The 12,551-nt window shown below is 40.5% G+C and overlaps 1 protein-coding gene across 1 annotated transcript in view; it reads left to right on the top strand.

Annotated features, from left to right (window-relative positions):
- Positions 1-12,172, top strand: part of pik3r2 (phosphoinositide-3-kinase, regulatory subunit 2 (beta)) — a 28,901-nt gene extending 16,729 nt beyond the window's left edge. Inside the window, exons 3-15 of the mRNA XM_086171985.1 lie at positions 3,786-3,878; positions 6,043-6,261; positions 7,349-7,559; positions 8,062-8,147; positions 8,382-8,484; positions 8,601-8,699; positions 9,104-9,284; positions 10,117-10,236; positions 10,318-10,460; positions 10,576-10,752; positions 10,880-10,951; positions 11,076-11,246; positions 11,534-12,172. Of these exons, the coding sequence (XP_086028111.1) occupies positions 3,786-3,878; positions 6,043-6,261; positions 7,349-7,559; positions 8,062-8,147; positions 8,382-8,484; positions 8,601-8,699; positions 9,104-9,284; positions 10,117-10,236; positions 10,318-10,460; positions 10,576-10,752; positions 10,880-10,951; positions 11,076-11,246; positions 11,534-11,741 (1,883 nt within the window). The 3' untranslated portion in view covers positions 11,742-12,172. The remainder of the gene's footprint in view (positions 1-3,785; positions 3,879-6,042; positions 6,262-7,348; positions 7,560-8,061; positions 8,148-8,381; positions 8,485-8,600; positions 8,700-9,103; positions 9,285-10,116; positions 10,237-10,317; positions 10,461-10,575; positions 10,753-10,879; positions 10,952-11,075; positions 11,247-11,533) is intronic.
- The last annotated feature ends 379 nt before the right edge of the window (positions 12,173-12,551 follow it).

Below are 12,551 nucleotides of genomic sequence, written 5' to 3'. Positions count from 1 at the left end.
TGTGGCGCGCCAACTGCTTAATGTAAAGGGATTTGGCAACATCTTCTTCCTGGCATACTGTGCAATGGTGTGGACGGATCTTAAAGGTGGGGAAAAATTATTCATTTTAGTAGTAAAAACAGGTTTGTACTTTCCAAAACAAACACTCGAATACAAGTGTATCTTTGAGCATGACCACAGTGGGGGAGTATAAATATAATTTTGTCAACCGTAGCCCCTTTTAGTATGTAATAAAGAACAAATTGGAATTAATTGCTAGGCTTAAATTGCCTTATTCATTTCTGCCAAATTATGAGCTATGCAGAAACGGCACAGTACTTGTTTCAAATACAACTCAGTGGCACATTCACAAAAATCACTGCAACTCTAAAAGTACTGGAGTTGAACTGAGGAAATTCCAGAGGTTTAATTGGACCAGTGAAACGTTGTGAATGAATTAGTGCTGTATCTCTGTACTTGGAGGAGCTTCAGTTCTGCCACAGAGTTCTGAGGGAGAATGCAGCAGAGCCAGCTACATATTACATAAGCATACTGATGGAGAAGATTCAGAGCAAATATTTTGCTTCACATAGCTTTGCTTCATCCGGTCTACTTTTACTTGTCTGCTGCTCGAGTACGAAAGTTAGTGCTTAAACTCAAAGGACAGGAACTGCCGCATTCACCTGGCCATCACATTTTCGACTTTTATGACGGCGGAGAGGGTAGAGCCGTTCTTTCATTAGTATGGCAATATGGTTTGATCAAGATTTGCTCAATAAAGCCTTAGGAAAGAGAAACTTGAATTATGGTCACTGGAAACATCTCTAACAGTGGACGCATAACTAAACCTAAAAGGCATCAAGGACTCCCTTGTTCAAGCATACAAGTATTAAACTACACTCTCTGTTAAAGTACTTCTCTCTACCCACCGCTGGGTATGCATCAGGGCATGTCAAGTCATATGCATGCCTTTGGTGTGCAGTCTGCCAAGGATGTGATTATGTAAGGGATAATCAATGCGAAGGTGTCTTTTAAATTATTTTTAGGCACACTTAGTTCACACAGCTCATTGTGCTGAAGAGCCACCCAACAAAAAGCTCTAAAAACAATTAAAACTCACACCCTTGTGTCTAATCCATTTCAAGTCTTTTTTTTTGCATTTGACAAAGTTCTGTTTGATGTATCACTAAAAATGGTAGGATCGCCTATAGTTGTTTGTAATAAGGAATAATACTGTTCACATTTTTTGATTAAGCTGTACAGTAAACTACAACTGCGTGAGCTTCGCAAAGAGGCAAGGGGCAAGGCTAATACAGTGGGGTTTAGTGATATACAATCTGCATATTGCATTAGTTTTGAAGGAGCAACTTGGTTCCCTTGGTCCAGTTGAATAACCAGTTTCCAAAAAAGTAGACAGTTCCTTCAGAGATGGAAACAAGGTTCCTTTCCCCCCATCAGTGTTTTCATCTTCGTTTTCTTGCCTTTGGCATCTGTCATTTGGCATGTATAAAGACTACGTCTCTCACAGGTGTTTCCCTGGCGGCTAATAAGTCAGAGCCATCACCACCACCCCTGCAAAATTGTGATGCTAGCACCGACGCTTCCCCCCCCTCAGTTTACCTAGTCTGCAGATAAGCTACGACATTAGTGTAACAACCGGTTGTTCCATTCCTGCAGCTTAAGGTATTAAAATCAAGTTTGATTTTCTGTCTTAGTTGCCTCACTGTACAGGTTTTTGTGTTAAGAAGGATCAGATCCTGTCATGTGTGTATAGCTTGGCATGCAAAAATAGCATTTTTACATTGCCAAGCTGTAGTTTTTCCCTTCCCTGCGAGGACAGATCCACTGTGAAATACAGTCTCCCTGTTTGCATGAAAGACTGAGAGATTCCTTCTCTCTGAGAGAATATTGCAAGCATATTTCTCTTCCCTCCCCCTCCCAGACTTTTGGAATAAATTAATTTTTGTGGTTCTTAGCCTATATTTCTAGAGACTCTATTTTCACGTTTTATTTGCTTATCTTGTTTTATTGCCACCAGCTTATTTATACTGAACATTATCAAACATGATTAGGTCATTAGAGGCCATTGGAATGGGCCCCGTAAAGACTGAGAATATTCCAAACTGTGTTTCGTTCTTCCGCTGTCTGTTATTTTTTAAGACATTCTGTACTAATACAAAAGTTGAAGGCTATGTGGTGGGTTTTCAGAAACTTTTCTCATAAGAAAAATGATAGCTTTGATTGATTGACCATTGTTTACGTTTACCTGACAAGGACCTCCATTGGCCGTGTGAATTATGACACTCGTCTGTCAGGAGCAAAGCCAAAGAGTGACGTCAACCAGCGTTTGCACTGCATGAAGATATGCAGCCCCCTTCTTGAGGTCATAGGGAGATGCCATGACTTCGAGTCATTGCCTGCAGCCCTGCAGCCTGAGGTTACTTCTTGGACGGACATCTGACTCTCACTGATCAATTGACCCAAAGGAAGATTTTTGATTTTGCACACTGTGTATAAGATTTGCACAAGTACTGCACATCCAAAGGAGCAATACCGTGACGCGAGTAGAGGGGTTGGGAAGGCCTACAAGGCCAAATGGCTAACAAGGATAAAGAAGAGGCAGAGGTCTCCCTGTATGTTCACCAGAGAAAGAGAGACATTGCCAGGCAAAGTTTCCATGTTTAACCGTCTGGCATGGGGACAGTGAATGAGTGAGCGAGTGAGTGAGAAGGAAAAGGAAAGCGCGGAGAGGTTTTTTTTTTTTTTTATACTATTTCCTTTTAAGAAACCAAAAGGTGAATAAGAAGTAATGAAAAGAGTAAAATGTCCCAGAGAGAAGCAAGAGAAAGAATGTAAGGGAGCAAAGGACAGAAAGAGACATCCAGGGAAAGTGAGAACAAGAACCAGAGAGAGAGAGCGAGAGAGAGAGAGAGAGAGAGAGAGAGAACGGAATGTGCTGACGCAGCGTTTCTTGTCTGAACTCCCCAAATTAATAATCAGCAGCGGTTTAGCAGGAACAGAAGCCTACTGCCAATCCCCGGCCCGGCCAGGCCCTGCCTGCTCCCAGTGTTACCCCCTCCCTCCCCCTCAGCCCCAGCATACAGCACTACTCCGGGACCGAATAGGAGGCGCTGCCTGTCCTGGCCGAGCCGAGCCTGGCAAACTGCCACGGGGCTTTTGCTTGTTCAGGAGTTTTGATTAAATCCTTTATTGTGCTCCACTCACGCAAAGAGCTAAGGCGAAACACCGAGCAGGACAGAGTGGAGGGGAGGAGAGAAAGCGAGACAGGAGAAAGAAAAGGGGGAAAAAAGACCCCCCCCCCCTCCTCCCTGCGCTTTCACTCTTTTCTCTCTCATGCTAAAAAGATGTTTAATTTAGTCCGTGGAGTGCTCTGGAAGTATAACGTTTTTGCTTAACACATTTCTTTCTTTATGTTTTATCGCATTTTAACAACGCTCTTAATTATTGTGGCATAGTATTGCACCAGCTGTATAAACGACCAAAGATTTTAATGTTGTGCATTTTAATGCTTACAGATAAAAACAAAGAATTGTTGCTCCGTGTTTTCGTTTTATTTTTTAAAGCTGGCACGCATCTCAAGGAGAACATGCTGAATTTGCACTCTCTGGTGATATTTTTAGGTCCTTTTTTGTTTGTTTGTTTGTTTGTAAATTCATGTACTCTCTCAATTTTATATAGGCCCTCAGCCAATACCTAACTGTGCCCCTGTCACTGGTAAAGAGCCACTGTGGCCTTTTGGGGGCTTCGTGCCAGAAGTGTAACAGTGATTTGTCTTGTTGTTTCAGCTGTTTCTGTGCTGGACCTGAGTGAGCAGTTCACACCACCAGAGACGGCTCCCCCAGCCCTCGTCAGCCTGATCCAAGCCATAGAGAAGAGAGGTATATCCGTGTCGCACTGCCAGCTCGCTTGTCTGTTGTCTGCCTCTTTGTCTGCCTCCCTGTCTTTCCATCTATGTGCGACTGTCTCCCTCACGCCATCTGCCTCTTGCCCTCATGCCAGCATTTTGCACAAGTGTGGATGTAAAGACAAGTGGATCCAGTCAGGAAGTCCCACAATCTCAGACGTGTACATAAGTCTTCATGCCCTCACTATTTTCTTGCAGAACAAAGACATTCAAGATTGAAATTTCCCTTTGATTTTGTCAAAGTATATCTCATCGGCCTCTTACAGCGGGTTTCAATCACGCTTCATTATTAACAAGGAGACCTCAAGGGACTTCATTAGGAGTTTCGTCTCATTTTCAAAGTTTCTTGTCTTTCTCGGTGTCAATCTCACAGTCCCATGCAAACTCAAAACGGTGAATATGCATTCAACAAGTACATTGAGTATGGAAAATATTAAGGCCAGTATATTTCTGTTTTCAGGACCATTTGCATTGAGATCAAACTGTAATTTGCTGACTCGCATTCACTCACAATTAACTTGAGCTTTGTATGATATTTGTTCAGTTTTTTTCATGAAATATTTTATGTTTCTAATGAAATTTTGTAGCGCAAGTGACAAGAGCAGAAAGTAAGGAAGTAATGACGGAAATACTTGAAAGCATTACCTTTGAATTTTGTAAAAGTAGCTTCAAGTGATGCCCCATATCTTGATCATCATGATTTTCTTTTTTCGTTTGATCAAGCACGCATCATCCACACTTTTAAAAGTGTCTGAGAAATCGTGCAGTTTTTCCAAAGTGAGAAGCATCAATCATAATTATATATTGGATTCCCAATAGATGACAATAATACTAATGCATTTTATTTGAGGTGCCTTTCTTGACACTCAAGGACATCGTACAGGCATATACACAATACAGATTTAAAGAAACCAACAAAAATAAAAACAAGACGTTACAAAGTGATAAAAGTTAAAAAATGAATGAGAGTGACAGTATATGTACTGCTCTAAAACTATGAATATTCAGCCTATGAGCTTGTTTAATACCCCAGCTCTTAATTATTACACACTCACATTGTGCTTCTGTGAAATCTTTTTTCCAACAGTCAGTAGTACTTTCCATTTCAGAGGCATCCACGAAAAGTATTTTTGTGCAAAAAAAAAGGAAAAAAAAAATCTCAATATTGATATCTACTGCTGAGGCGGCAGGAGGTCTGTCTCTGAATGTAAATAATGTACTGTAATGTAGCAATGGTGCCAAAATACTTTCCAGTGTTGGATGCGCACACACACACACTGACTGCATGGTGTGGTTTTCACAACTACCCGATAGACTGGCTTGTCTCAAGACATAGCCTCCTTGATGCAAACTGTCTAGACCCAGCGTTCCTAGATGTTTTTTTTGTTTGTTTCTAAATGTTTCTAAATGTTGAACATATCCTCAGATAAATTATTTTCTTCAAAAGTAAAAAAAAAAAAAATTAAAAAGCCTAAACTGGTTTGTGAGTGAAGATGGCAATTTTTCAGCATCATACTGAAAATCCAGATTTGATTCCTTCTTTTCACCAACAAGGCTTTCTCTAAGGTTGAATTAGCAGGACAAAATCTACTTTAGATGCAGCTTGCGTGCATTGCCATTGTTTACTGTTTAATGTCCAGGAATTATTAAATCAGACTTTTCATATTCTGAATGTTACGCTGTCTTTGATATTTTTCTGTTTTTAATTGCAAACCCCTGAACATAATGGTCAGTCCTTGTATTTGCATTTATTATTCTCCCATTTAGGTTAATAAAACTCTCAAGATTCTTCTTACAGCTCTGATGCCATATTTGTCTTACTGCTGTAGTGCAGGCTGATTTTTATTCCAGTGATGTGTAGTGTTTACTTAAAATTTTCCTAGAAATATCCCTGTGTATCTCACATACTGTTGATTTCATAACCTGCAGACATGCTGATATAATGCTGAGAATCACTTTCCACACACATTTTGACTGCAAAATCAAATTTACTGGATTGTTTGCAATGAGATATGATTTTGTCTTAAATGTTAGATATAAACTAGTTTGAGAAAAGAGTTGTAAGTCACATTTTATTTCTGATAATATCTTACCCTGATGTGACCCTTTACTGAATTACCCTATGATTTTTTTTTCAGGGCTGGACTTTAAAACACTGTACAGAACGACCAGTACCTCTGCTTCGGATAGCCCAGTGTTCACAGAGAGTGATTTGGCTCAGAGAGATGTGGATTCCCTGTCAGAAGGTGTCCTGTGCTACCTGAGGGAGCTCCCAACACCTGTCATTCCTGCTTGTATCTATCTGCATCTACAGACAGCTGTCACACTGCAGCAGCAGGTCCTACAGCAGTCGGCAGGTACAGAGCGCATCATACTCCCTTTTAATTGTAAATTGTGGCGGCCAATAAATATTGACCATTGTCAGTAGTTTTGTGTAGTGAAAGGCAATTTATATGGCATTACCCCCTTAAAAAACAAACCGGACCCACGGTCAGGACACAGAGGCAGCAGCCAAATCAGAGACGCCCTTTATTTTCATATCTAAACACTTGCACCATAATAAATATAATGTTTAAAAAATTAATGTGTTTTTTAAACAAACATAACTATGGTGTTCTCTCGCTGTGATGAGGGTTTCTGAAAAGACTGAGTCCAGAAAATGAGCTGCATGCTGCTGATGTTGTCTTAGTAAATAGAATAGAACTTTTCAGAGCTTCAATAAATGTAATTCGATTAGAAAAATTGCAGGAGGCCTGAGCTGATCTTTATCTGCTGCTGATCGGGGTCAGTTGCATGTCAGTGTTTAGAGAGAAGTGTCAAGAGAATGAGCTCACTGAGGCATGCTAAAAATGCTCCAGCTGATTCTCTTCTGCACAAAGGACACTTACAACTTAATGTCAGATATAAACTAGCTCTTTGGTATTCGCAGAGCATGCATGGATTGACCCCAGTGACTTCGTTCTTTCATTGATTTAAGCAATTTGAAAGTAATAGATTTAAGGCAAGATGCACAAAAAATCACCGTGATTGTGTTTGCTTTTTATGGACATTAATACAGTTAAATTTTTTTCATAAATTCTTATTAGATTATTACAGAACACGATATGGCTAAAAAAATCATGACTATATTATTATTCTCCTTTTGTCTTGAGTCTTATCTCAATATTAACTTAATATTAACCTTTTCCTCTAAGAAAAAACAAGCTTGGTTACGCAAAAAGAAAAAAATCATGCATCTCTCATTGTTCAATAAAAAGTTGCCAAACTAAGAGTAATTGTCATAATAATATCACCTATTGAAGTTATTTGTTATTCAAAAAATTGCAGCTCATTCCTGTTTGGTGTTCTCAGGCTTCATGCACTACATGGGTATAGCTTTTTTTTGTCAATCACAGTTGTTTTATTTGTGGACCCCCCTCATTATCATTTGAATGTGTCGTCCAGATGGAGCAGTAGCTGGTAGCTATGACAGAGAAGTAAGCGTGGTACTCGAGAACTCCACCACAGTCCCCCTCCATCACCGTCTCACCCTGCAGTACCTCCTCACCCACCTGGCCAAAGTCACACAAGCACAGGCTAGCAATGGCTTGGACACACACACCCTGGGAAAGATCTTCGGGCCACTGCTGATACGGCCAGGGCCCTCTGCCCCTTGGTATGTTTGTTGATAATTCATGTCAAAAATGATGTGCATGTTTATCCTTACACCGCTACCGTTGTTTAACCACTATACTTTTGACTGAAATAAATAGTCATAGTAAAAAAAACCATCATAACAAGAAAGGGATGAACAAAAAAATTGCAACCAGAAGATGTTAATTTTTGGGGCCATACATTTCTTCCATATGTAAAATGAGTGATATTTAGTGATGCACAATATCACAGATAAGTGATATACTTATATGTGATATACCTCTCTATTAAGCGTAAGACACTTAAAATCTACTTGGACATTGCAATAGACCATGTGCTTCATTCTGCTGTGCACATTTTTCTACTGAAACCATTTCAGGAGATGCAGCTCACAGTTTTAAAGTTTGATGATAATTCTAATGTTGCAAGAGCTTGATTTTGTTCACCCGTTGAAGAATGAGACTACCTGCTGGGGAAGATAATCAGTTACTGCTTTGTTAAATTCTCAGTGAATTGCTCAACAGGTTGTCAGTTGATGATGAGTTCCCTGCCCTTGTGGTAGAACGGCTGCTGATTGAGAGAACTGCGGAGCAAGACCTCACCCCTCCGGGTATCTTTTTTTTTCCATTGCTATATTTGAATTTTCAGTGGCATCATTTATTTGGCTAACTTCATTTTAAGATCATAGATCTTGTGGGTTCACTTTACATATGAAGTTGTCTTTATTTATAAATCTGGATTATTTGCACTGGCCAGCAGCACAATGGCAACAGTGATGATCCATTACATTTGTCTGAAAATGATCATAATTTGTGATTGTGGTTTGTTTTTGTCTGATTGGCAGTTCTTCCAGCGAAGCCAACAAAGTCAAAAATGGCACCACCAGCAATGACCGACACAAGCAGCCTGCTGAATGACGCCGAGTGGTACTGGGGAGAAATATCTAGGTAAAAACTACAGTTGCCGCTAAAGGGTTGCATTCCACACATGTTTTTTTTCCTTAAGTAGGAAAATTGATCTTAATGTTGGGGTTAAATTACTAACCATGCGAATGTGGTTGCAGAGAGGAGGTGAATGAGAAGCTACGAGACACTCCTGATGGTACCTTCTTGGTCAGAGATGCTTCAAGTAAACTGGAGGGAGAATACACTCTCACCCTCAGGTAAAGGAATAGCAACTTTTCCCAAAAAGGTCCACTTTTCCAGACTGAGAAAAAGTCGATTGGCTGCAAAGAGTAAGAAATGTGGTGACAATTAATTTGTATTCCTGGTATTGAATGTTCATTTAATTCTGAGAAAATGTTGGACTGATTTTGAAAAATGTTGTTGAAAATCTAGACTTCACGCCAAGCAAATAATATCTCATCACATTGAAATTTCCATCTCTCTTAACATTGCAACAGAGGACCAACAAAACATCAATGTCATATTTTTAATGGTACCAATGTACTTGATAACTGCTATTAGATATCAAAATATTGATATACACGCCATGTGTGGCCAGCTGTGCCCTGTGCTTGTCCTAATGTTCCCCCCGTTCTGGTTTGGCTTCTGTCTCCCCCTGCAGGAGAGGAGGGAACAACAAGCTTATAAAAATTTACCACAGAGATGGACGATACGGCTTCTCAGAGCCACTTACCTTCCTATCTGTAGTCGAATTGATCAATCACTACCGTCACGAGTCCTTGGCCCAGTACAACGCCAAGCTGGACACCAGGCTTTTGTACCCCGTCTCCAAGTACCAGCAGGTTTGTGATGCTGCTCATTATTCTTGTTATTGCCTTGCTTATACTTTCAAACTTTTTATATGCAGTTCACATTTTTATAGATTTGTATTTTAAGAGTGATATAAAAAATGAAAATAATATAGAAATTCTATGAGTCACTTGCCAACGCCTTTTCCTGTTCTTTCTTTACATTTTGACCACAATGCCAAATTTGCAATGTGGAAGGTGTATGCATGCGTGCATAATGAACAGATTATCCAAGATTCATCAAGTATATTTTTTTCTCTTATCCATCTACATTCACTGCGTGATAGAGACGCTGACAAAATAGAGTATCACAAAATTATCAGTCTTTTTCTCATGTTCATGATTTTATTTATAAACCTCATGTTTTCTCTTTTTTCTGAAGGACATAATTCCTGAACTAACATGAATTTTTAAAATGAGTGTTTTAAAAAAATGTAAAATTCAATTATCGTGTTTTCTTCTCTCTCCAATTAATTTAGAGATAGTAGAGTGATGGACATAGTGCCTCTTATTCTGCAACCTCACAAGTAATGCGCACTTACCTGACTGTACTTCTTTCTGGGTTGTGTTGTGTTTAGCCTTCTGCTGCCATTCTGGATCAATACTTCCTTTTTAAAGCCAGAATAATCATAGAGACTGAGTATTCATTAAAATGACTTCTCCAACTTCATGTTCAGTTCAGTCACATCACAATTCCTCTGGGAGGTTCAGACGCAGACACATTGTTTTTTTTTTTTTTAATTCATTTTGTTCCCCCCACTAGTCTGTTTTCATGGCATGCTTGCACTGTTTCATGGCAGCACTTATTTCTGCTTGTGTGGCTCAGCTGGTGAAGGAGAACAGTATAGAGGAGGTCGGAGAGCAGCTGAAGGTCTATCATGAGCAGTACCAGGAGAAGAGCCGGGAGTACGACTCACTGTATGAGGAATACACACGGACATCGCAGGTACAGGTGTTGCTGTCACTAGTACACAAACATTATGTAAGGCAACATATGTTCCAAATCTTGTTTTTCTTTTCTCCAAAGGAGCTGCAGATGAAACGTACAGCCATTGAGGCCTTCAATGAGACCATCAAGATCTTTGAGGAACAGTGTGAGACCCAGGAGCGTTACAGCCGAGAGTCTTTGGAGCGCTTCCAACGGGAGGGTAATGAAAAGGAGGTTCAAAAGTAAGTAGGTCCATATTTGTGTCTTGCGGTCCTATTTTAAATTTAATAACTCAATGCAATTCAAGAAGGATCGTGTTTTCTTTAATTCCTGAAGTCAAATCGTTCTTTCAATCAGGATTCAGAGCAACTCTGAGCGTTTGAAGTCCCGGGTGAAGGAGATCCACGACAGCAAGCGTAAGCTCGAGCAGGACCTGAGGCAGCAGGTCTCCGATAACAGAGAGATCGACAAGAAGATGAACAGCCTCAAGCCAGATCTCATGCAGCTCCGCAAGATCAGGGACCAGTACTTGATGTACGCAGATTAATTCAACCATTTCTAAGTTGCAGTCATGTTCTTGCATCTTTGCTGTATGCGCTCTTAAAAGTGATTCACAGTCAAACAGGTGGGAAAAATGCCTCTGCATTTATATTTTTTCCAGATGGCTGACACAGAAGGGTACAAGACAGAAGAAGATCAACGAATGGCTGGGCATAAAGAATGATGCTGATGAGTAAGTGTGGGACATAACCATATAAGCACATCACTTAAGCCAGCATTAAAATGAGATCATCCCTTTAAAGTCTTGTTCTATATATCAAGTTTGTAAACACTTGTTTCTTTATTCCTGTTTCCAGCTCCTACTCGCTGGAAGAGGATGAGGGCTCGCCCCACCATGATGAGTGCACCTGGTATGTGGGTGACATCAAGCGCACGCAGGCTGAAGAAATGCTGAGAGGAAAATGTGACGGAACCTTCCTCATCCGGGACAGCCAGTCACAGAAGGGCTCGTACGCCTGTTCTGTAGTGTAAGTTTTGTATGTGTGCGTGAAAGAGAGCCAGAGCAATCGTGTGGTCCTTTCTTATTTTATTCACCCAGGACACTTTAAAACATTATCGTAAGCATTAATATGTGCTCATTAGTAACAGGAAATACACAGCAGATTCCTAATCTTCGTATGAATGAGTACCTCAGAACAAACATCTTCCTTAAATGCAGTTCCAGTATGGGGGGGGGGGGAAGCAACACATTTTTTTATAGAAATTTCACACATCAGCAAACATTCATTCATAGGAACATTTCTTTTTATTTCAGTGTGGACGGCGACACCAAGCACTGTGTCATCTATAAGACCGCCACCGGTTATGGATTTGCTGAGCCGTACAATCTCTACTCGTCCCTTAAAGACCTGGTGCTTCACTACAAAAATGTCTCCTTGATCCAACACAACGACCAGCTGAATGTAAATCTAGCGTACCCAGTCTTGGCCCGCTCTCAGAACCAGAACCAGCACCCCAGATGAATTATCCACCAGCAGTCAAGGATGCAGACCAGGGTGGGGAAACAAAATTTTCACTCGAATGCATTTTGGAAAAAACTAAAGCTGTGAACAATTGTTCACGTGTTTTTAAGTGGCAAGTAAAATCAACTGAACAAGCGCGGCTCTTCGACTGTAAGCTGGGGGAACTTTTTCCACACTGACCCCAGTGCAGCAAAGAGTTCCTGTCGCTTGCAGCAAGGCTACAAAATAAGCACACTACAATGTAGAACTAAGCACTGTACAGTTAGCCTGGCTGACACAGTGAGTTTGAACTCGGGGATAGTGTTGCATTGCCAGCCATGACTGTACAGTTTCAGTTATGTAAAAACAGTGAGAAATTTGCAGGAAAATAACCTTTGATACATAAGAAAGAATAACCCTGTTATACGAGGACAAAAAAAAAAGCACACACATTTTCAAGATGCAGAGAAGTCCTGAAGAGGATTGGCCAGATGGTGGAATGATGGGAGGCACTTTTTCTTTTCTTTTCTTTTTTTTTTTTTTTTTTTTGCCTTGAACCCATGATAACTGTCCACAGACAAAGGCCCAATCTGTCATCCCCAGACTGCCTGCAAACTCTTTGTAGACAAAAGCCTGAGCTGTCATCCACTGAAAGGACTGGCTTTGCTAAACCAGGCTGCTCATTTCACACCTAATGGCGGCTGAGAAATTGTGGACCAGGGTGGTGTAGTCACTGGAGCCTGGGGGGATTGTGGGAGGGAGTCAGGGATGCTGTATGGAGTGGATGTCTATAGGGAGTACTAAAAAGATTGATTCAATTTGACTTTTATA

This window comes from Fistularia commersonii, chromosome 25 (genome assembly GCF_037954325.1).
Source record: "Fistularia commersonii isolate RoL2024-O1a breed Wild chromosome 25, RoL_Fcom_v1.0, whole genome shotgun sequence".
NCBI lineage: Eukaryota > Metazoa > Chordata > Actinopteri > Syngnathiformes > Fistulariidae > Fistularia > Fistularia commersonii.
This window is presented reverse-complemented; position numbering and strand designations above follow the sequence as displayed.